Genomic DNA, 22,160 nt, shown 5'->3' with positions numbered 1-22,160 from the left:
AGCCATATCCCCAGCCCTTTTTTAATTTTTTTTTTTTTTTTTTTTTTTAAATTTTGAGACAGGGTCTTGCTTAGTTGCTGAGGCTGACCTTGAACTGGCAATCCTCCTGCCTCAGCCTCCTGAGCAACTGGGATTATAGGCCCGCCGCACCACACCCTGTGTTTCTGATCTTTCCATCCTCACTGAGGCTAGTTTAGTTCAGCCACCAGATACATCTGGGTGGTTAGAGCCTTCGAACTGGAGCCCAAGAGTTTTTATTAAGTTGTGTCTGTTACCTATGAATTTGAATTCTCTACGTAGGACATGCATTTCACCTGTGTTTCAGTCTTGGAAATATTTTAATCTTGCTAAGACCCTTGATGTCATTTTAAAAGTGAGAATAAAATGCCTTGCTCTGGTATAGAATTCTTTATAGATTCGTTTATTCTTCACCTCCCACACCTCCTTGTTGGTTCTTGGGAAAATGGGAAGCATCTCCCTGTGTGCTCAAGCATCGTATGGCTCTGACTCTTGATCCTTAAGGCTGATGAGAAATTACTTTGCCAAATGCTTGGCATGAACAATGCTCCTGAGTCTAGAAAAAAGTCCTTGGAATTTTGAGCATATGAGCGGCAGAGGTCAACTGGTTGTGAGGCCACATGCCTAAATTGAGGGGCGATGATTTCCTCCTGGTACTTTTATGTTTTTGCCTCTAAACCTTTTTTTTTTTTTTTTTTTTTTTGTCTTTTTAGATCTATGTGACTGCTGTGGTTTTTTATTCACTTAAACATTTCCCTTGGCCCTGTTAGACCTTTATCCAAGATGATTTCATTAATAAATTCTCCTTCAGTAATGTGTTCTTTTTTTTTAGCCAAACTCAGAAGCACTTCCAAAATTGTTACATTATGACAATAGATCAATATTCTGATCTGTTGTCAGGCTTGTAGTTTGAGAGATTTTTAGCAATGGTGATACATTGTACCCAGTCCTAGGTTTAACTGACTGGTTAGAAGCTCTATCTGCATTCTCTCTCTCTTTCTCTTTTTTTTTTTTTTTTTTTTTTTTAGAGAGAGAGAGAATTTTTAAATATTTACTTTTTAGTTTTTGGTGGACACATCTTTATTTAGTTTTTATGTGGTGCTGAGGACCGAACCCAGTGCCCCGCGCATGCCAGGCGAGCGCGCTACCACTTAAGCCACATCCCCAGCCCTCCATCTGCATTCTTTATCCTGTGCCTTGTGCCTGGTAAAATTCTGGGGCAGTGTGAAATCCACAGCTTAAAGTGTCAGTGTCCTGCTGCAACCAGCAGAACAGTTTTGAACTTGCAATACTAGGAGTCTGATATTCCACATAGGAATCTGGGGATTTGTTATATGTAATTGGAATCATTTAAAAGATAGTTTTATCATAATTAATAGTGTGATTTTTTTTCTCCCAACATTAAGGACGACACACAGGATAGAGATTTCCAGTCAGTATTGTAGGGCTAGAGCTGGGAAATTGGAATCTCTGAGGTTCCCCTCCCCACATGCCATTGTCCAGTGACAGGAGGAGTGGTCAGCCAGTTCCTCACAAATGTCCAAGGTGGTCTGGGGGTGTAGGGCAACGTCAGTGCTTGTTTACATGCACAAGACATTAATCCCCAGTAAGATGAGGGAGAGCTTTTGAGGAATTGGTTCATATGACTTGGTAAGTCTGAAATCTGAGGGGTAGGCTGGCCACCTGAAGACCCAGGGACGAGCTGCAGTAGAGGCCAAAGACAGTCCTGCAGCAGAAGTACTCGGGGAGGTCACACTGTTAGATTAAGTGACTGTGTGAGGCCTACCACCCACAGTATGGAGAATAATCTGCTAAATCTCATTCAAAACTCACCTCTGGGGCTGGGGCTCAGTGGTAGCACACTTTCCTGGCACGTGTGAGGCACTGGGTTCGATTCTCAGCACCGCATATAAATACATACATAAATAAATAAATGTCTATCAACAACTGAAAAACAAACAAACAAACCCTCACCCCTGCAGAAACATTGAGAAGGATGTGTAGCTAGCTGTCTGGGCGCTGTGACCTGGCCGCGTTGGACATAAAATTAACCACCATACCAGAAATGGGTGATGGAAGTCAGGCCATTCGTGGAGCTGTCCATTGTTGGTTTCTGGTGATCTCTGCTGTCTGTTTGAGCACCTCCTGTTTACCTCTTGTGTTATTAACAGCCTTCTGTCAGTCACTGGGGCAAGATGCCCCACATGATCAGCTTAATGGGGGAAGGGGTTTGTTTGGGCTCAGGGTTTCAGAGGTTGCAGTCCAGGGTGCTTGGCTCTGCTGTTCTGGGTCTGCGGCAGCACCGTGACTCATGGTGGGACACAAGGAGGAGTGAGGCCCTCACCCCCAGATGGCCAGGAAGCCAGGGGAGGGAGCAGACTGGGGCTGAGTCCCCCTCTCCTCCAAGGGCACCCCTCCTCCCACTAACTAGGCCCTGCTGCTTGACAGTCCCACCACCTCCCGTGGTACCAAGGGCTGGGACCAGGCTGTCAACACACAGGCCTCGGGACAGCTCCACTAAGTGTGGCCTGACTCCTGCCCCCCTCACCTGCTTCTCACTCTGCCAGAGGCAGCCTGGTGGTGCCAACCCACCTGCTCCAGGCCACGGTTTCTGGATTGTTTTCCTTGGCCTCATTGACCCCGGATCCTGTTCCCTTGCCTTGCCAAGTGCTCCCCGCCTGTGCCCCAGCATTGGCTTTCCTGGAGCCGGTCCTCTCCAGTCTCTGGCCGGGCTCGCTGATCCCATCCAGGTTTGTCTTAGAGGCACATCTGGCAGAGACAGACGTCCAGGTACTGTTTGTTGAATAAATGGTGACTCCTTCATGTATCCTTGGTGCAGGTTCTCAGCCAGCTGACATCACTCCACAGTCACAAATCTGCTCGAGTGTCCAGGAGCAGCTAGAGCTCTGTGTTCAAACTCAGCTGCACATCTCCCCCATCCCCAGCTGTCCTCTGGTCCCCTCCCGGGTACCCTTCTCCTGTCCTGCTGTCTGTCTGCCTCCCCTCCTCCCCCCGCTCACCTGAGCCCCAGACTGTGTTGGTTCATCCTAGGATCCTTTCCTTCACCCTGCCTCCCCACCAAACATGCCTCTACTTCTCAGCCCACCCTTCCTTTCCACTGGGCTGCGACAACTGTCAATCATTTTAAGTTCAGATTACTGCAGGACCCCCCCTCCTAAATGGCTTCCCTAAAGCTGATTGTGTGCCCTTCGAATCTGCCCTTCCACCTCTGTTGTGGGCAGCCTTCATTGGGCTGCTCCTCTGAGCTCCACATTCGTCCCTATTCCTCCAGGAAAGACTGGGACCCTCAGCTTGGCTCACCTCCTCCCTGTGTCTGCCGGCCTCCCTCGCACACACTGCCTTTTGCCCCTTCTCATGTCTCCTTGGTTTTGTGTACAGTAGCGCACTCTCTCCTGGTTTTCCTCCCCCCTCAGGTGTAGACTCAAGTGTTCTTGGCCTTGGAAGTCAGAGTGCACAAAGATGAGTGTGAGCACAGCCCATGGGCATGTCCTCCACTAACAATAGCAGAAAGTGAAAGGGCCACGATTCTCATTATTTGCTCACTTACATTGCTTTCTGCTATTTATAGCTGGGAATTTATTAATTTTTCTTATATTTATTCTTCTGTGGCTTTCCCACTAGAATATGAACCTCCAGTGATCCCTAGGAAAGTGTCTGGGACATAGTAGGAATTCTGTAGATATTTATTGAGTGTATTTATTGGTGGTATTCATAGTGTTCCATACAAATTTTTAAGTGGCAAAAAAAAAAAAAAAAACCAAGTCAGGCACGGTGGCACACGCCTGTAATCCCAGTGGCTTGGGAGGCAGAGGCAAGAGATGGTAAGTTCAAAGCCAGCCTCAGCAATTTAGCAAGGTGCTAAGCAACTCAGTGAGACCCTGTCTCTAAATAAAATACAGAAATAACAGGGCTGAGGATGTGGCTCAGTGGCTGAGTGCCCCTGAGTTCAATCCCTGGTACCAAAAAAAAAAAGGAAAAAGTTTTTAAGTGGAGAAGTTTTTGAATTTGTCATCGTTTAAGCTGCCTAAGGTTGTAAGGTGGGTAGTTTACCTTGTGTAGATGTAACACTGAGTTCTCCGTAGGCTGTGCTGTGGTACCCCAGGAAGCCCAGGGAGCCTGGCAAGCAGCGTGGCCTGGGGACCACAGCCAGGGCACTGGTTGGTACCTCACTTAGTCTGGCTTTACCCCTCATTTGTCACTTCCCCTTGACCACAGTCACACACAGGCAGTCCTGACCCCAGCACCTGCCTGTTTCTGTGGTCCTCTCTGACCCTGCTTATCTTCTCTGATCTGCGTCAATTACCAGAAAGTGCACTAACCTCAAAATCTCGTCCCACTCTTAAGTGCCACTTCCTCTCAGTCTCACTGCAGCGGTTCCTGGAGCTCTTGTGACTTCCAGTCCTTCCCCACTTTCTTGTTTGCATTAGTCACTCCTGGCTGGTTGCCTCCTGCCTGGTTCCTAGGCGTGTTCTGTGTTCCGATCACTGCCAGGCACTCCTGTCCCCTTGCTGTGCTCTCTGGTTACGGGAGGCCTGTCGCCCTCCTCAGGGCTCTGCATGGCCTGTCCTCTGGTTGCCCTGGTGTGGCAGGGGCTTGCGCTGGAGCTTCCAGTGTTAAGAAGCCCTCCTTTGGTCCCACAGTCCACCTTAGCTACATTTCTAGGCTTTAGACCTCAGCAGAATTCCCTAGGTGGTGTCTGCACTCCAGCCTGGCATGCACCTCTCCTTCCTGCTCTCAGTTCAGTCCAGCCCCCCAGCTGCCCCCGCCACTCCATTGAAGCTCCTCCTATCAGGGTCACTCACCTGTGGACTTCAAGTTGCCCAACCCTGTCGGTCCTTCTGTGTAGTTACTTGGTGTGACCTCTCAGCCCCTTCAGCCCACTTGGCCATGATCCCCCAGCCCTGACCTCTACAGGTGGATGTGCCTCCAGCCTAGTCCCCGCTCCCAGTGGGGGCACCTGCCCCTGTGGTTTTCTGTACCACCCATGCTGGTAGCCTCCAGGGTTTGAGCCCCAGACCTCCGCACCCGCACATCCCCTACTGCTTGACTCATTTGGATGTCCCAAAGTGCCACGGACATTTCAAACCGAGCACTTCCCAAAACTGCAGATGGCTTTCCTTCTCTCCAGTTAAGTCTCTGGCCCTGTGATCACCTTAATTTATCCAGTCGCTCAGGCTGGAAGCCCAGGGGCTCTTCTTCCGTCCGCCTGTGATACCCCTGCCTCGCCAGTTCTCTTGCCACTTCTTCCCCTCAGTGAGATCACCACTGCACTGCTCAGCGCTGGACCTTGGTAGTAGCTTCTTCTCCGGCTTCTTCTAATTTTATCTCTTGAAACAGGTCTGTGTTGCCTAGACTGGCCACACACTCCTCAGCTCAGGCGATCCTCCTGCCTGGCCCCTGCTTCTGTTCACATCTCCTCCCTTCCTTTTTCAGCATAGCAGTAGGAACTATTTATAGTCAGATCCCCCCGCCCCCCCTTTTTTTTTTTGTTTAAAACCCTGCAGTCCTCAAAATAAATGAATAAAATCCTTCAGTTGTATCAGATTATCCTTGTCTTTCATACTATCAGAGCCCAACATAAGCATATGTATACATTGTTTAAATGCAAGATTATACACAGCTTGTTTGTTTCTTAGTACCAGGGATTGAACTCAGGGCCACTTTACCACTGAGCCCTTTTTATTTTGAAACAGGGTCTTGCTAAGATGCTCAGAGTCTCTCTCATTAAGTTGCTAAGGCTGGCTTTGAACTTGCAGTCCTCCTGCCTCAGCCCTCCGGAGTCACTGGGATTACAGGCACGACTGCCATTCCTGGCTGTTTCTTCTTTTCAGTCTCTAGCTGTAGTGCTTCTAGTCTTTGGTATATGTTCACTCCAGCAAATGACAGGCAGAGAATTAATGTTTTCACTGCCAGGGTGCATACTAGCTTGGGCCCATGTTCAAGAACTTCCCAGTTCTTGGTGGGTTTGCTGTGCGTTCCCTGCTGATGAATGGAACTCCCCTTGCACCCCAGACAAGTGCATGAGAAGAGGGCACTGGAAAGTCTCAGTTCCTGGTAGTGATGGAGGCTCCGGCCAGGGGCCAGCACACAAACCTGGACCCCTTTTGCTGAGTTTTCTGTTGCTTCAAAAGCATGCAACTAGAGAAGTCACACAGAGCCTCACACTCAAAAGGGTCCTGCAGTGAACTTGGAGTTGTCTTAGAATTCTGCATAATTTTATCTCTCAATTTGTATTTTGCACGTGAAGTCTATGACAGGACCGTGGAGTATGTGCGGGAACTTGGAGTGGCAGCTCAGATAAAGTTGTGACCCCTGCCAAGCCCATGCATCCCAGGACAGGTTTTGGCCTGGCACTCTTTACCCCTTGGTTCTCTGGGCCTTCCCACCTGTGAGTGCTGCCCTTCCCCTAGTGAGCAATCAGGTCCATGGGGAGGGAAAACAACCGTCTGCCCTTGCCCTTTGCCCCTCTGGATTTAGCACAGGCCCAGCAGGGGCTTGGGAAGGTCAGGGTCAGGGTGTGCCCTGGAGTACACAGCAAGTCAGTGGCCAACTCTGCAGGATCCTCTTACCCTCCTCACTGGGGTACCAAGTACTTTTCCCCTTGTGGCTTGGGCTCTGCAAATTATGTGGCAATAGACTGGTTGGGTGATCCGTAGCAAGTGCCTTGGGAAATGTTAGGGCTAAAGTCATATTGTCTTGCTCTGTGTTCCAGAGTTTGGGTATGACCCGTCCTTTGTACTTTATTCTAGAGCAAGCCCCAAATCACTCTCTAAGAAAAGTGTTGTTCCTGCTATCAAGGGACATCCTGTGGCTCACCTCCCAACTCTTGTGAGGCCATAGATGAGGGAGGTGTGACTAGGCACCTCAGTTTTTACAACTGTTAAAATGTCGTGTCAGGATGTCGGCCTACCTTGGTAAGCCACACACACCACATTGGCAGAGAACATTACTGAAAATGTTTGCAAACCAGTGTTTATCAGTGCAGCTGAGGGCGGGGTTATTTGTGAAAGGTGGTTTCAGTGACGTGTCTGTGATGTGTCCCCTGAGCTTTGCCCTGTTTTGCCCTTGATTCAGCTTTGCACTTGGATCATCAGCTGGGTTCCTTACACAGTGTCTCCTTTGCACTCTTCTGCTGGGTCCTGTCAGCACTGGACAGTGTTGAACAGTTTTCCTTACAGATTGCCTGACAGCCTCTCCTTTCCAAGGAAGGCAGACCTCACTGAGCGCTTACACTCGGCCCCAGTGCAGCAGCCTGGCAGAAGGCAGATGAGGTGCTCCTCCTGAGTCCCTTTGGACATGCAGTGAACAGAACCAAAACTGCTGGGCTCATCCCGGGTGCAGTAGTGGCTACAAGGAAGGAGAAACCAACATCTGATTCCATAGACATTTTAATTTTTGTCCAGAACCACTCTGGCTCACAAGTAGACCTAAATGTTGTTACAGCTGCTTATTTATCAAATGTATATGGAGGAGTGCTTGCCTCGCAAGGGCAAGCCCTGGGTTCCATCCCCAGCACTGGAAAAAAAAATGTATATAGAGCTCATACTTGACCAGCTACTATGCTGAGTCCTTTGTGAATATTAACTCCTTTTGGTCCTGTAATTAGCTCATGGATTAAGTACTAGAGGTGGTGTATCCCTGATTTGACATGCTTGGGACCAGAAATGTTTCAGATTTCATGTTTCTTTTTTTTTAATTTTATTTGGAGATATTTGCATGTGCATGATGAGGTATCTTGGGGTGTGCTCCAAGTTGGACATGAAATTCACTCATGTTTCATACCCACCTTGTACACAGAGCTTGAAGCCTTCTTATATAGTTTTGTTTTGGGACTGGGTATTGAACTTGGAGACATTCAACCACTGAGCCATATTCCAGCCCTGTTTTGTATTTTATTTAGAGTTGCTTAGTGCCTTGCCATTGCTGAGGGTGGCTTTGAACTCACGTCCTCTTGCCTCAGCCTCCCGAGCCACTGGGATTATAGGTGTGCATCTCTGGGCCCGGCCTTATATAGTATTTTTGATCTCCTGTGTTTTGACTGTGATCTGTCACTGAGGTTTGATATACAATTTTCCATTTGTATTGTCATTTTTGTGCTCAACAAAACTTCGCATTTTGGGCATTTTGAATTTTCCCAAAGTTACACGTCATTTTTGTTGTCTCAGGCAGTGAGACAGTCTGTGTCTTCCATAGTTCAGGAAAAACTTTGAGATGTTTTTAAAACAACTTACCTTACCAGTGGGGCAACTTTTGATGTGCAAAACAAATAATATTCATTAGAAGGTATATCGACACACAAACACACTCCCCTTCCACCGTACTTGGGTTAAATCCAGGGGCTCTTTACCACTGAGCTACGTCCCCAGCCCTTTTTATTTTCTAATTTACTTAGTGACTGTGTCCTGCTCAATTGCAAAGGCAAGAGCCCCTGCCCTGGCTCTTCCTTATATATTTGGATACAAGTGACTTATCAGACTTTTTATTTATTTGCAAATAAATATTTCCACTGTTTTATGGAAATTTTCTCCCGTTTTGTTGATATTTTGAAGCATGGAAGTGTTCAATTTAGGTTTTAATTTCTGTTGATCTGTTTTTTTTCTTTCTTGCTCAGCTTTTGGTATTGTATCTAAGAAGTCATTGCCCAATATTACAAAATCTTGCTCCTATGTCTTCTAGTTATGGCTCTTAACAGTAGCATCTATGATCCATGGGAGTTAATTTTTGTTTTGTTTAATATAGTTTTGTTTTGGTACCTTATTTGGTGTCTACAGTTTGCTTTTTTCACTTAATAGTATGCCTTGGAGATCATTCCATGCCTCCACTAAACTTCCTGATTCCTTCTTCCTTCTTTGGGTGCTGTGGCATTCTCTTGAGGGCATATACCCTTAAGTTCCTTAAACAGGCTGGGCGAGGTAGCACATACCTGTAATCCCAGTGGCTCGGGAGGCTAAGGAAGGAGGTTGAGGAAGGAGGTTCAGGAGTTCAGAGCCAGCCTCAGCAACTTAGTGAGGCCCTTAGCATCTCAGTAACATTCAGTCACTAGAATAAAATATATATTTTTTAAAAGGGGTGAGGCTGGGGATATAGCTCAATGGTTAAACGTCCCTGGGTTCAATTCCTGGTACCCCCCCCCCAAAAAAAAAAAATAAAGTTGCTTGAGCAGCCCTTGTTGCTGGAAATTTTTGTAAATATTTGGGTTTTTGAAAATTATTTCAAAATGTCAACGTGACGTGAAAAGTTATTCCATGGGGCTGGGGTTGTGGCTCAGCAACAGAGTGCTTGTTTAGCACATGCAGGCCCTGGGTTTGATCCTCAATACCACATATAAATAAATAAAGTAAAGGTATTGTGTTCAACTTTAACTAAAAAATAAATATTAAAAAAGAAAAGTTATTCCATAATAACTTCCTCAAAATACAGTTTAAACCATTTGGCAGACTTGGTTGTTGTAGACAGTTCTCCCATCCAGAGGCCTTTGGTAAGCCCCAGCCCTCTGGAGAATGGCCCTGAGGAATTCAAGAGGCTTCTTTTCTTTGAAGAATCCCGGGGAGTCAGGGGGCAGGACATCAGTTATCTGAAAGTGCCTGGGACTTGCCTCTAGGGGAAGCAGGTCCCTGCAGGGCTGTGGTGCTCCCTGATCTGGTTCCAGATGACTGACCCTGCACTGGCCTAGTTGTGTGTAAATCAAGTGATAGCCATCTCAACTTGGATCAATACCTCCAGCCACAGAGTAGGCCCTAAATACCCAGAGATTATGAAACCCGGGTTTCTGTTAAGAGGTTGGTTAGGGGGAAATCCTGAAATGGGCCAAAGTTGGACTGATCTGCGGAAACTTATCTGACCAGGAGAAAGTAAGCACAACAGGCCAGTGGGAAGCTGACATCACTGATGAAGTCCTCCCCCCAAGCCCCTGCTACTGCTAACAGTTCTTCACCGAGAGACTGGGAGCTCTTATTGTATGCCCAGGTCATATTAGCATGATAACATGAAAAAGAACTCTGGAATTATTCAAATCCTATTCCTGTTCAGTAAATTAACCTTTCTGGGCTAGAGTTTTTTCATTTGTAAAATGAACATGCACTGAATTTGTTTCTAAACCTGCAGTAGATTAGAGAATTTACTTAGGATGTCTGTGTGGTACACACCTGTAATCCCAGCTGCTTAGGAGGCTGAGGTTGGAAGATGGCAAGTTTGGGGCCAACCTAAGCAATTTAGCCAGACCTCATCAAAAAAAATAAAATACACTTTTTAAAATGTTTTACTTATTTATTTTGTGGTACTGGGGGTTGAATCCAGGGGCGCTTTACCACTGAGCTACATTCCCAGCTTTCTTATTTTTTATTTTGAGACAGGGTCTTTCTGAGCTGCCAGGCTGGCCTTGAACTTGTGATCTTCTTACCTCTGCTGTCTGAGTTTCTGGAGTTACAGGTGTGCACCACTGTGCCTGACTAAAAAAATAAATAACAGACAAATTTAAAAAGTGAAACTGACAGAGGTACCTCAGGGGCTGCTGAACAGCACAGCTGACCTGATCCAATGCTGCAGAGAGTAAGAAAGTTAAAAGCATTTCCACAAAGTTCAAGGCGCTCTCAGCCTTGCAGAGCCAAGCCGCCCCAGAAGGCATCACTAGGTTACAGCATGTTCCTGGTGGCCACCTAAGTTCCAGGTTACCAAGTAAAGGTTAAATGGAAAACTGCGTTATTTTTCTTATTTTTTATTTCAATTTAATTTCAGACTTACAGAAAAGTCGTGAAAGAGTGCAAAGAATACCATCTGTGCTTCACTTGGATTCTGCAGATTAACATTTTTCCCACTGGCTCAGTCTCTCCCTCCCTCTCTCCCCTTTCTCCTGGCTCAGGAGTAAAGGAGCCGTGTTCTTCCTGGACACTAAGGACATGGTCTTTGTAACCACAGGGTCATGATGGGAGTCAGGAAATGATCCTGGAGCGTGGTGCTGACTAACATGCCACTCAGCTCAGGTTGCCCTTTACGGCAGCAGCAAGTCCCGAGCACGTGCCTCCTCCTCCCCACCGCCACCCCCCCCAGCTCTTTGCTCACCCTTAGTCTGCGACGCTTCCTCCTTTTCTTTAGAATTTTTCATTGACTGTTATGTGGTAGGTGGACGCGGGGCGGGTGTGGACGCTCCGCGGGTCATCCACACTGGCAGGAGGCCACATGGTGAGTCCGGGGTGGTATGATCTGCGGAGCCGTGCTGCTGTTTGTGCCATTCCCGGGGCCCTTCTCTTCACTGTAAAGAACTGTTTTTTTCTCCTTTGGAATTCCTGACTATCTCGTGGGGAACGTTTTGAAACTATGTAAATGTCTTGGTTCTCCCCAAACATTGTACTCACACTGGATCACCTTTTTATGAAGACAGAAGAAAGCAAAACTCCTCAGCAAGATTCCCATCAAAATGATTGTGGTGTTGAAAAATGTAACTTGTAGAGCATTTGATAACTATCAGGTGGAATTCCTTAGTACTCACTATGTTAAAGACTTCAGGCCTCTGTGACACTTTCTTTTCAAAACATCTTCTATCTAAGGCGGACTCATGCGGTGTGATTTTGTGAGTGCTGTTGTCTTTGAGAGATGAGTTACTCCCACCACTTTGTATTTGTCTACTATCAAGGAGTGTAATAAAATAAACAAAAATGCTTTTAGAAAAGGTTGATTCCAGGTGCCTCTTCTTTCCTCCTTTTTCTGTGTATCTGCCAATCTCTCAACCAAAGACTCCACTTTTACTGTATTGCCCACCTAAAAATCCTCAGCGGTGTTTCGATTCCAACTCTTCATCCAATCTAAGCCTCCCCCTCAACTTAAGAACTTTTCTCTCTTCAGTCAAATTAACCTACATGATTTGCTTTTAAACACCAACTTTGTTTTTCTCTTTCTGCAAAGTGCCCTTCCAGTCTGGCTTGATTCTGTCCACATTCCAGATAGAATCAAGGGCATCTCCATAAAGGGAGCCTGACCTCTCCATTGAATGTGACTTCAACTGCACATGGTCTGTTTGGTGCTGTAGGGGAGATGGTGCAGGAGGGACTTACCCAGGGAAAACAGTGGTATAAACGACAGGTCAGATACAGACTGGGTGGTCCATAACCTCTCTCCCACAGGCCATTTTCCGGTGTTCTGCATTTGACTAGACCCTGCACACAGCACACACACAGCACTTTTCAGTACACGTTCCCATGTGTGTGTCCATGTGTGGTAGCTAATGAGGCTGCATCCCCATAGAACCCAGCATTATTAGCTATTCAATAAAGAGGTGTTTTATTGACTTCTTTTTTTCTTTAACCTTTTTTTTTTTTTTTTTGGTATTGAGGATGGAATTCAGGGATACTTTACCACTGAGCGACATTCCCAGCCCTTTTTTAAAAATTATTATTATTTTTTTTTAATTTTGAGGCAGGGTCTTGCTCAATTGCTGAAGCTGGCCTTGGAGTTGTGAGCCTCCTGCCTCAGCCTCCCCAGTTGCTGGGATGAGAGGCGTGTACCACACCCATTCATTATCCGTTTTGTTCTGGTGAAGCCTTCTCTCAACAGGATGGGGGACAGATGTTTCCATTCTTCATGTTTTAATTCATGTCCAAGTGTGAGTGTTTACACTTGGAGCCCTTTCTGGCAGTGAGAAATCGGTGCTGATTAGTCTGGATGCCTTTACTAGATTTCCCTAGGAGTGAAGGAGCCCATTTGAGGGCAAATTGTTTATTGTAGTAAAACATACATAGGTGCTTCTGTTTCATTAACCGAAGGTTCACGTTATAGGGATCCTCGTACCTGCCTGTCATCTGTTTTAAATGTTTGACAGCTGTCTGGTCATTCGCAGCTGGTGTGGGGGCACAGAGGCCGGGTCAGGCTCCTGCCTGGAGATGGGAGTCCCGCAGGAGTTAGGGTTAACTGTGGAGCTGGTAACTAAAGGGAGTTTGCTTCAGTGGATGGTAGCCATGGTGTGCGCAGGGAGTGCTGAGCGCTGAGGCCAAGGGGTGGCCCCTGGGGGCTTCAGCAGGCAGGCAGGCAGGCAGGGGTCCCAGAGGCAGGCCTGGCCTCGGGGTGGGTGGAAACCAGCGTCCTGCGGCCAGAGGAGCATGCACTGGGGGCTTGTTTGCCGGCTGAGGACTGCGGGCTCTGGGAGGCGTGCGGGAGCTTTTCACCTGGGTTTAAATAAGAAACGGGTACAGACAGGTTAGCAGTAAGCTGGGGTTCACCCAGAGCCCGCCCAAGGATAACCCAGCAACGGACCAGCTCCATTTGAGTCACTCCTCGTGTGGGGAGGGTGGCCGTCGGGCTAACTCTGCAGGCCAGTGCGGCTCTGAAATGGCAGGGTTTTGTTAGTTCTCTGGTCAATGGTCACTGATTCAGAAGGTCACAGAGCACTGCTTTCGTCTTGGAGAAGTTCAGGTCCAAGCCTGTCCTGCTCACCAGGCGCCGTCTTGTGCAGGAGCTTCGGGTCCCCACATCTCACTGGTGTGCTGGAGGGTGGTCCTGTGTTTCAGATCACCCCAAATGCCCAGGCCACACCCCATGCCAATTAAGTCAGAGTCGGGAGAGGTGGCAGGGACCCAGCAGGAGTGATCTTTTTAATAGACTTTATCTTCTAGAGCAGTTTTAAGTTTACAACAAAATTGAGAGGAAGGCACAGAGGTGACCCCTAGTTTCCTGCCCACAGGCCCCCCAGAGAACGTGGTGTCCCCATGGGGTCACGCTTGCTGCTGTGTGTTTCCTGGATGTGGGCCGTGGTGTCTCGATGCCTCTGCCAGTGGTTTCAGTTTGAAGGTTTTTCCTCTCTTTTGGGCGTATTTTGGGGTGAGGCATAACCCTGTTGCTGTCGGCCCAGGCGTCCTTCAGCCTCTTGTTCTGTCACTGCGGTGGTGTTTTGTGTTGCGCTCTCTAACACGCTGTGAACCACCCTCTGGGAGCTCAGGCATATAGGTTGAAGGTGCAGCGGTGGTTCTCGGCTTGAGAAATCTTTAAGTCCCTTGAGCCCTGGGAAGTGTGACCTATCAGACAAGCCCCAGAGCACTCAACACGGATGCTAAGACAGACTGCTGCAGCTTATTAGAAGTAAAGTTGTCTGACTTTGTACCCAAGATGTCTTATTTTCATCTGCTACGATGAGAAAATGTTGGGGTACTTGGTGCAGACCGTCGGGCCGCGCCACCAGCGACTCTGGCACTGATGTGTGGACTCTAGTCTTCCACGCAGCCCCACCCCACGTAACAGCCCCCAGTCGGGGCCAGGACCCAGCCGCTGCGGCTGCACTGGAGGTGTTTGTCCCCATGGGCTGTCAGGACCCAGGGGCTGAGGCTGAGTCCTAGCTGGTGTGGGAAGAATGAATGGCTGATTGAGGAAAGGGAATCAGTCACCGGAGAGAGCGGAGCAGATGTCGAGGGCCAGGAAGGAACACCAGGGCTTGCAGGGACCTTGATTAGTCCATGACTGGCCCCATTCAGGACCTTTTGGACATTGCTCATTTCAGAAACAGAAAGGTCTTTGAGGCTGGGGACGTGGCCTGCTGGCCATAGATCATGGGGAAGGCGTTGGCCTGGCGTGGTGACCCTGTCTGTGAGATTGCAGGCGGGAACTCCCCTTTGGGAACCTCCTGAGAGCACCCTCTGAGCCTCCCTGGACCCACAGCTGCACAGCTGTGAACGCTGTGCTGCTGGCACTGGCTGGAGCCACTCAGGGGCGGCAGCTTATCTTAGGGCTGAGCTTATCTTAGGGCTGAGCTTATCTGAGCTGTTTGATAGTTTTTATTCTCCTTAATTTTTTTTCATTCACTTTTCCCAAAATTCTGACAGATATTTGTTGAACACATTGCGAAAGTCCAGTGTTCATCCAGCGATAAGGGTGTACACACTGGTGAACGGGATCACTGTCCCTGCATTCTGATGGCCACAGACATTGGTCCTTCCAGCAGAGTGTGAGCCAACAGGGGAGGACAGGATGTGGGGGAGCTCAGGGCGGATGCTGGAGGAAGTCGCTTGGAGATTGGGCCTGCAGCATAATTTTAGACAGAGTGCAGCGGAGTGTGTTCCCGACAGTGAAAAGCTGGTTTATTAATGTGTAGGGCTCACGGGACGGAGTGTGTTTTTGTCGCCTCCCCTGCTTTGTGCCATTCACCTGGGGAGCTGGAAATAGCAGAGAGGAGCCTGCATCAGCCACAGGGTGGCCCAGCTCTGAGGAGCGTGGCTGCCGGATTCCATGCTTTCCCTGGGACGCCCTGGAATTTAAAGGGAGTTCCCTCCTCACCTTACTACAGTCTTCCTTCTCTTTTAAAAAGTTTTTATCCTAAAATGAATGTACACATGAGAGAGACCCACATCCAGGATGGATGTGAAGTGAGCCCGGGCACTCCCTCCCCGCCTGGGAGTTGAGCCTGTCAGGCTGGTCCCTCACACGGGCCCTCCCGGGGGCCATTCCTCCAGCTCTGTGCTCAGTGCGCTCCTCACTCCGCTCTTTTAGTGTCTTTTAAGAGGCCACATCTGTGCTTGTTAGGAGATGTCGCCGTGTCAGACTGTCTCGGCACAGCGAGAGAACAGAGACAGGCCACAGTCGCTCAGTGGCTCGGGGAGATATCCTGACCACATCAAAGTGCTTCAAACAATTTTTCAAACAAAACCCTCTTTCAGTTTCAAGGAAGTAGCAGGACCTGTTATACAGATAAGGATCTTACAAACCCGCTTGCTGCAGGTGGATGCTGCCACGAAGTGACCGGCCAGCTGGGCGCCAGCCCAGCCTCGACTGCCCCGTGATTTCTTCATGGCGATGCTGCTCAGTACATTTCCAGTGACCTCACTGGAAATGTGAGAGCTAGAATCGCTTGGAGGAAGCGCGTCCTGGCGGGGAGCTGGGCGCCACCATTGCTTTTGTGTTACTTTAATAATTCAGAATGTTGAAATGGGCCGCCTCGGGAAATAGCCTCTTGGGTGAACCATTCCCAAATTTGCTTTTGTCTTTGTTACGATGGGCGTTGTTTTGTATTCTGTCTTGTCTTCATTCTTTTTTCTAAAATGCCCCGTGTCTCCATCTACCGTGTAGGAACATCACACTCTGAATGTCAGTTGGTCATGGGAGGGATGACCCCGGCCAGCTGGCCCTGAGGACCTGTTGATTGCTTCTCAGATGGCTTTGCAGGTGTCGTTGGTTGGGCTGGGTCCGGGCTTGAGCGGCACTGTCACTTTTGACTACATGCTGCCTTTAGTGGTGAGGTGCATTGTTAGAAGCCCTGTTGTCTGGGCAACGCTAAGGGAAGGGTCCTTTTGGTTCTGATTTCGTTCCTACTCTTTAAACTCTGGCATGACTCAGCAGACTCCTGGGAGAAGGCCCAGGGAGAAAGCAGGCCTACCCACGTCACCACGCAGGGGCTCCGACCTACGGGGGCTTATGTGGAACGAGGAGGACCTAGAGCTGGCTGTCAGTTCTCATTTCACCTCGTTCCCTAGGCTGCTGGTTTTCCCAGAAGTCAGCAGGAAGCTTGCTTCTTCTCTCTGTGAGGTTCTGGGCCAAGGCTGGAATCATGTCACCGCCTACTTGGCCACTGTGCCATAACTGCAAATCCTAGGCTTGAAAAGAATCTGTTCTATGTCTTATTCAGACTGGGGTTCCAGTCTTCAGTGACATGGAATGTAGACTAGAACAGTGCTTTCTGTATATCTCAGTGTTCTTTATGTTTGCATTTCCACCATTTTAATGAGCCCGTAAAACCTCCCTTTTATGGCTCGGAGGGGAGCTGCCTGAATCCACAATACTTTCACTATGTATTTCCATAATACTCTCAGTCACTTAAGAAGGTGGGGGTGAGCTGGACAAAGTGCACCATTCCCAATTGTTTAAGAAACCAGTGAAATCGTCCCTGGCTTGAGCTGCATGGAATGCAGGCTGAGGGGGAAACCTGTGTGCAGTTTCTCTTTCCCACCTAGGAGAGCATCTCTAACAGATGCTGTTCACGGTCACATGCACTTGGTCAGGGACTGCTGCAGCGAGCTTGGCCAAAGTCCTTTGGATTCTAGGCAGTTGGTATAGCATGGTGGTGGAGTGCTTGCTAGCACGCACGAGGGTTCAATCCTGAGCACCACAAAGAGGGAGAGGAAAAGGCGTTTGGATTCTGCAGACAGTGAGGTGCATGGAAACCATGTGCACCTTGAAGCAAGCGTTCCCACTGAACCCTCCCTACCTGAGGCCTTCTCTTCCTTGTCCCCCATAGTGTCACAGTGTCCCAGGGCTCCCAGTCTCCCCGTCCACAGCATCCTCTGTCCTGAGGTACCTGAGTCCATGGTCACCTTCATCACAAGGTGACCAAGGTGGTTGCTGGAACCCGAGTAGGATGGTGGGAGATGAGGTCTGAGAGGTTTGCGAGACTTGGCCACAGAATCCAAGGACTGAGCCCATCCCGATGCGGGAGCCGTGGAGAGCTTGAGCAGAGACGGGATCTAACTTGGGTCTCTCACATCATTCCTCTGGCCCTGTGGACCACCGTGCCCAGTGGGGAAGACACCAGCGTGCCCAGTGGGGAAGGCCCTGCAGCAGTCCACGGAAAAACCACGACTGGGTGGGGCAGGGAGCTTCGTGCTCTAGGCACGGGTTTCAGTAGAGATCATCTGTTTTGCCCACAGCTTTGGAGGCCGTGGTGAGCAGGAGGAGTCAGGGAAGGGTCCCAGCCCCCGGAAGGCTGGTTGCCATGTGCTGAGGGAGAAGAGGGTGGGAAGGTACGTTGAGGGGCGGGACTCAGGAGCTGAGTTTGGGGCAGCGTCAGTTCAGCCAAGTGACGCTGGTACGTGGCGAAGCGTGTGCTTGGCATGTGGACCTGCTCCGAGTCTGAGCCTGGGTGAACCAGCAGAGGAGTGTTGACTAGTGCTCAGGGGGTGACGGGGACAGAAGAGGTCAGGGAGAGCAGGGAAGGAGCGGCAATAGGAGAGGAATAGAATCAAGGGGAGCGGGACAGAAGTAGGTCTGAAGACGAGCTGAGAAGGAACCCTGATCTAACCACCTGGAGGTCGCGGCAGCCCCTGAGGAGGACAGCGCCAGTGTAGTCGCCATGTGGTCGTGGGGGTGAAGGGTGGATATCCGCGTTCAGGAGAAAATGGGAGACTGGACACGGTGAGCAGGACACACAGTTCTTCTAAGATTTGTAAAGAGGGGACGAAAGGGCCACGGCTGCAGGGTTGAGCTTTGCCCCTAAGACTGGGATTGAGTGTGAATGTGGCACTTAGATGGCTGGCAGTGGTGATTTCACAGCCAAAGGAAAGGTCAGGGCCAAGACGGAGAACTGCCGGATCGGCGTCCTCGGGTGGCAGGGCAGAGGAGCTGCAGGTGGCTCTGCAGAGAACACCCGCTTGCCCCGGGGCGGGAAGGCAGGACCTGTGGGCAGATGCTGTGGGGGCAGAGGTGGCTTGGGGGTGTGAGAAGTTCCCTCCCGGTGTTCGGTTTCTCAGGGAAGCAGGAAGTCAGTCAGTAGTAAGAAGGAGAAGCTGGCAGAGGTGGAGATTTGGAGGAAAGTGGGCTGGGAAGGGCTTTTCTGCACCCCAGATGGCCTCATGCTGAGAATGAAAACGGGAAAAGTACCCTCTGGCCTGCCTGCTGCCAGGGAAGCTCAACTTGGTGTTCTCTGGCCAGCGCAGCCTGGTGAATCTCCACGTGGGTGCCACTGGCTTTTGTTGCAGTGAGACAGAACCGAATCTGTGGGACAGGCAGAGAAATTTAGCAGCTTCTCCTGGTTCGATCAAGCTGCGTGAAATTCGCTTTTCCTTTTTACATCCTTGGCTTGCTGATTAGGCTGGTGGGCAGCTGAGTCTGGCCAGCTAGATCCAGGACTTGTCCCTGGTCTGGCTGCAGTGATGGGTGGATGGGACATGTGGACGGACTGCTGGGCGCATTAGGAGCCTTCATGAGAGGCAGGGCTGTTGGGAGTGGCCGACGCACATTTGGTAGGCAGGGGTCGCAGGTTGTCCCCGCACCAGGTGGGAAAGGCAGGGTCTCCTGGAGGTCAGCAACCGCCTGTGGAGGGTGAAGCCCGCCCTGTGGCTGTGTGCTTTGGAGGCTGGGCAGGGAAGCAGTGCACACAGGAGGACTTGGGGAGCGTGTGCCATGCTGGGGTGGCTGGGGGATGGTGGGCTTTAGCTTCAGACCTGGCAGCAGGATCAGTGAACCAGGTGTCAGGGACACTGGGAAGCCAGGAGGAGACGTCGAGAAGCCTGACTGTGAGGACTGGCGAGGATGCAGGCCCTGACACAGAGTCTGGAGCACCGGGACCCAGCTGCGGCTGTCACAGCCTGGGGCAGAAGAAAGGCTACCGTCACATTCCCAACACTTGACTGTGCTCCACACACTCCCCTACAACACAGCACCGTCTGGCCCAGTTGTCAGCAATGCCGAGCCAGAAAAACCTGGGTTTAGGTGTGGCCATTGGGGTGACTGGCCGGGGTAGGCCCAGTCTTAGCCAGATCACCAGAAAAGGGAATGTAAACACGGAAACCAGGAGCTGACTAATGGCCAGGGATAATGGCCAGGGCAGCCAGAGCGCCCTGGGGAGGAGGATGGTCAGCAGGGGATGGGGGAAGTGGGCTCACTGGTCGGAGTCCCTTCCTCTTTCTGGAACCAGCCCATCGTCTAGATTTGGACTCAGTCCTGGCTCCAAGAGCTGCGTGTTCCCATTAGCCAGAGTGATGGGATGGTTCAAATGAAAGGCACGAACTAGTAACCAGCTTTGGTGCAACTAGGTCAGGCCTAGCCTCGAGTGCCTAAAGCCGGTTAGGCAAATTGGATAGTCTTTCTGCTCAAAATCATTAACTGTGAACGTGGCTGCTTGGCCTCGAGCCTACAGCTCTTCAGCCAGGCCTTGATCTGGCTCAAAAATCCCTAGGAAACTTGTTTGTGGACTTTAGAGCCTGGCTTTCCTTGTAGGGCTCTCTGTGGAGACAACTAGTCAACAGGGCAGAGTGAGTCAGGGCTGCTAACTAGCCCCTTCCTGCATGAACTGGTTAACCGGCTCTCCTGGCTTCCTGCTTGGTTCTGAACTCCAGTGCCTGGGGCTGCTTTTCTGCCTACCCACAATAGCAAGGGACTTCTTTTGTTTGCCTCTGGTCTGAAAGAAGGGCTTGTTTTGAGGTTTGGACCACAAATAATAATCTATTGTTCCCTATAATAATAATCCACCCTCTTTTAGCAGAAAAAAAATCTGCTTGATGTAGTGTGGCTATCAGTTTATTTAAAAGAATAGCCAAAAGTGCCCATTGTGTCCTGAGAATAAATATTTGGAAGATGGTTGGGAGGAATGGGGGCGTGCCCTCTTCTCCCTGGCCAGAATCATCCTTAAGGCCTCAATAAGATTCTGAAACTGACTGTCAGTGCTGGCGGCAGTACCGCTCCTTTTCTGCCTGTCACGTTTTAAGAATCATCAGAACACTGCACATATTCACTACCAACAGCTTGTTTTTAAATATCTTATTTTGAAGGGCTGGGTGAGTTTAAGCTAGGAATTTTAAAGAGCCTCCAGGAGCAGCCGAGCTCAGTGCGCCAGCATGTGTTTTGCCCACTGAAGCTTTTCCACTAGCTGAGCCCAGGACATGGCAAGGAAAACACCCATCGCTGGCTGCATGAACACAGCTCTGTTCTCAGGATCTGAAATCAGAGGCCACTGCAGGAACTATTATGGATTGCTGCTAAAATGGGAATCTTCACTCAAAAAAACAGACTCAAACTAAGTGAAGGTTAGAAAGAAATGTATATGGCCCTAAAATTCTTAGCTTAAAAACATAGAGTCCAATGCTTTAAATGTAGGCGAAGAAAGTTCCTGGGGTCACAGTGCAAATCTGAGAGCTGCTTAGAGGAGTAGGATGTGCCTCAGTTTGCCACAGACAGGCCACAGGGGCAGCTGCCGGCTCTCAGTGGGTGAAGGAGAATTCTGGAACTCCATGCGCCAGGGACACTGTGCCACAGAGGCCACGCAGGAGCGGAAGTGAACTCTGCTGGGAGGGTCCGTCTGAAAAGGCTACACGCTGGTTCCAGCTGTAGAGCGTCTGGCAAAAGTAGAAACAGGCCGAGAAAGGTCGCCAGGGATGGGGCAGTGAGCCAGGGCCCAGCTGTAGAGATGCTCTGTGTGGCACTGTGACAGCAGACACATGTCATCGTACCCAAAGAGTACACACAGAGTGGCCCTCACGTGAGCTGTGGGCCTTAGTCAGCAGTGCTGTGATGGGCTTGCTGACCAGCTGAGAACAACGTGACTAACGGGAGGGGGGTCATGGTGAGAATTCTCCACTTCCCATTTAGTCTGTAAACCTAAAACTGCTTTTAAAACGTCTGTTAGTTCTGAAAACATACATGTTAGATTTAGTAAAACTGATAAAACTTACACAGAGATGAAAAATTGGGCTCTATATGTGTAATAGGAATTGTAATGCATTCTGCTGTCAAAAAATTTTTAAAAAGAGAGTACCAAAAAAAAAAAAAACCTTTAAAAACTTAAGACCATCAGCAGTTACTCTGTAGGAAATCTTTAGAATATCCTGCCAGAAACGAATAGTTCTGTTTTGCTTTTTTGCTTTTTTTTTTTTTTAATCTTCTTATTTTTTGGTGGGATTTTTTTTTTTTTTTTTTTTTTTTGGAACTGGCGGTCAAACCCAGGGTTTTGTGAATGCAAGGCAGACGCTTTGCCACTGAGCTACATTCCAGCCCCTGTTTTACTTTTTTAGTATTAGTTTGAGACAGGTTCCATAGGTGTGTGGAGCTTGCTCGCCCTGCCCCGGCCTCCTGAGTCGCTGGGCGTAGGGGCGCACACCACCCTGCTTGGTGTGTGGTGTGACAGCAGTGAGTTCCTGTGTGTGCCGACCTCCTTGTGTCTTCTGTGTCACCTGGTGAGTGTGCGCGTGGTAGTCACACCCAGCCTCACTCCTGTGCTTTCCTTCTCTCCAGGGACAGCGGGTGTGTCGGCCTTGGAGGTGTACACACCCAAAGAAATCTTTGTGGCCAACGGGACACAAGGGAAGCTGCCGTGCAAGTTCAAGTCCACTAACGTGACTGGCGGGTTGACGTCCGTCTCCTGGAGCTTCCAGCCCGAGGGGGCTGACACCACAGTGTCGGTAGGAGTGCCCTCTGCCCCACCAGGCCTGACACAGGCTTCT

The 22,160-nt window shown here is 49.5% G+C and overlaps 1 protein-coding gene across 2 annotated transcripts in view; it reads left to right on the top strand.

Annotated features, from left to right (window-relative positions):
- The window catches only part of MPZL1 (myelin protein zero like 1), a 45,473-nt gene that overhangs the window by 5,645 nt on the left and 17,668 nt on the right, over window positions 1–22,160 (top strand). For both annotated transcript variants that reach the window (XR_014022494.1, XM_081297871.1), the window contains exon 2: window positions 21,952–22,118. Coding sequence is in view for 1 of the 2 variants with exons in the window: in XM_081297871.1 (XP_081153997.1) it covers window positions 21,952–22,118 (167 nt within the window). In the remaining variant the exon portion in view is untranslated. The remainder of the gene's footprint in view (window positions 1–21,951; window positions 22,119–22,160) is intronic.

Source organism: Spermophilus citellus (assembly GCF_964194105.1).
Source record: "Spermophilus citellus genome assembly, chromosome: 6".
Classification (NCBI taxonomy): domain Eukaryota; kingdom Metazoa; phylum Chordata; class Mammalia; order Rodentia; family Sciuridae; genus Spermophilus; species Spermophilus citellus.
The sequence above is the reverse complement of the archived record's forward strand: the minus strand, read 5'-3'. Positions and strand labels throughout refer to the sequence as shown.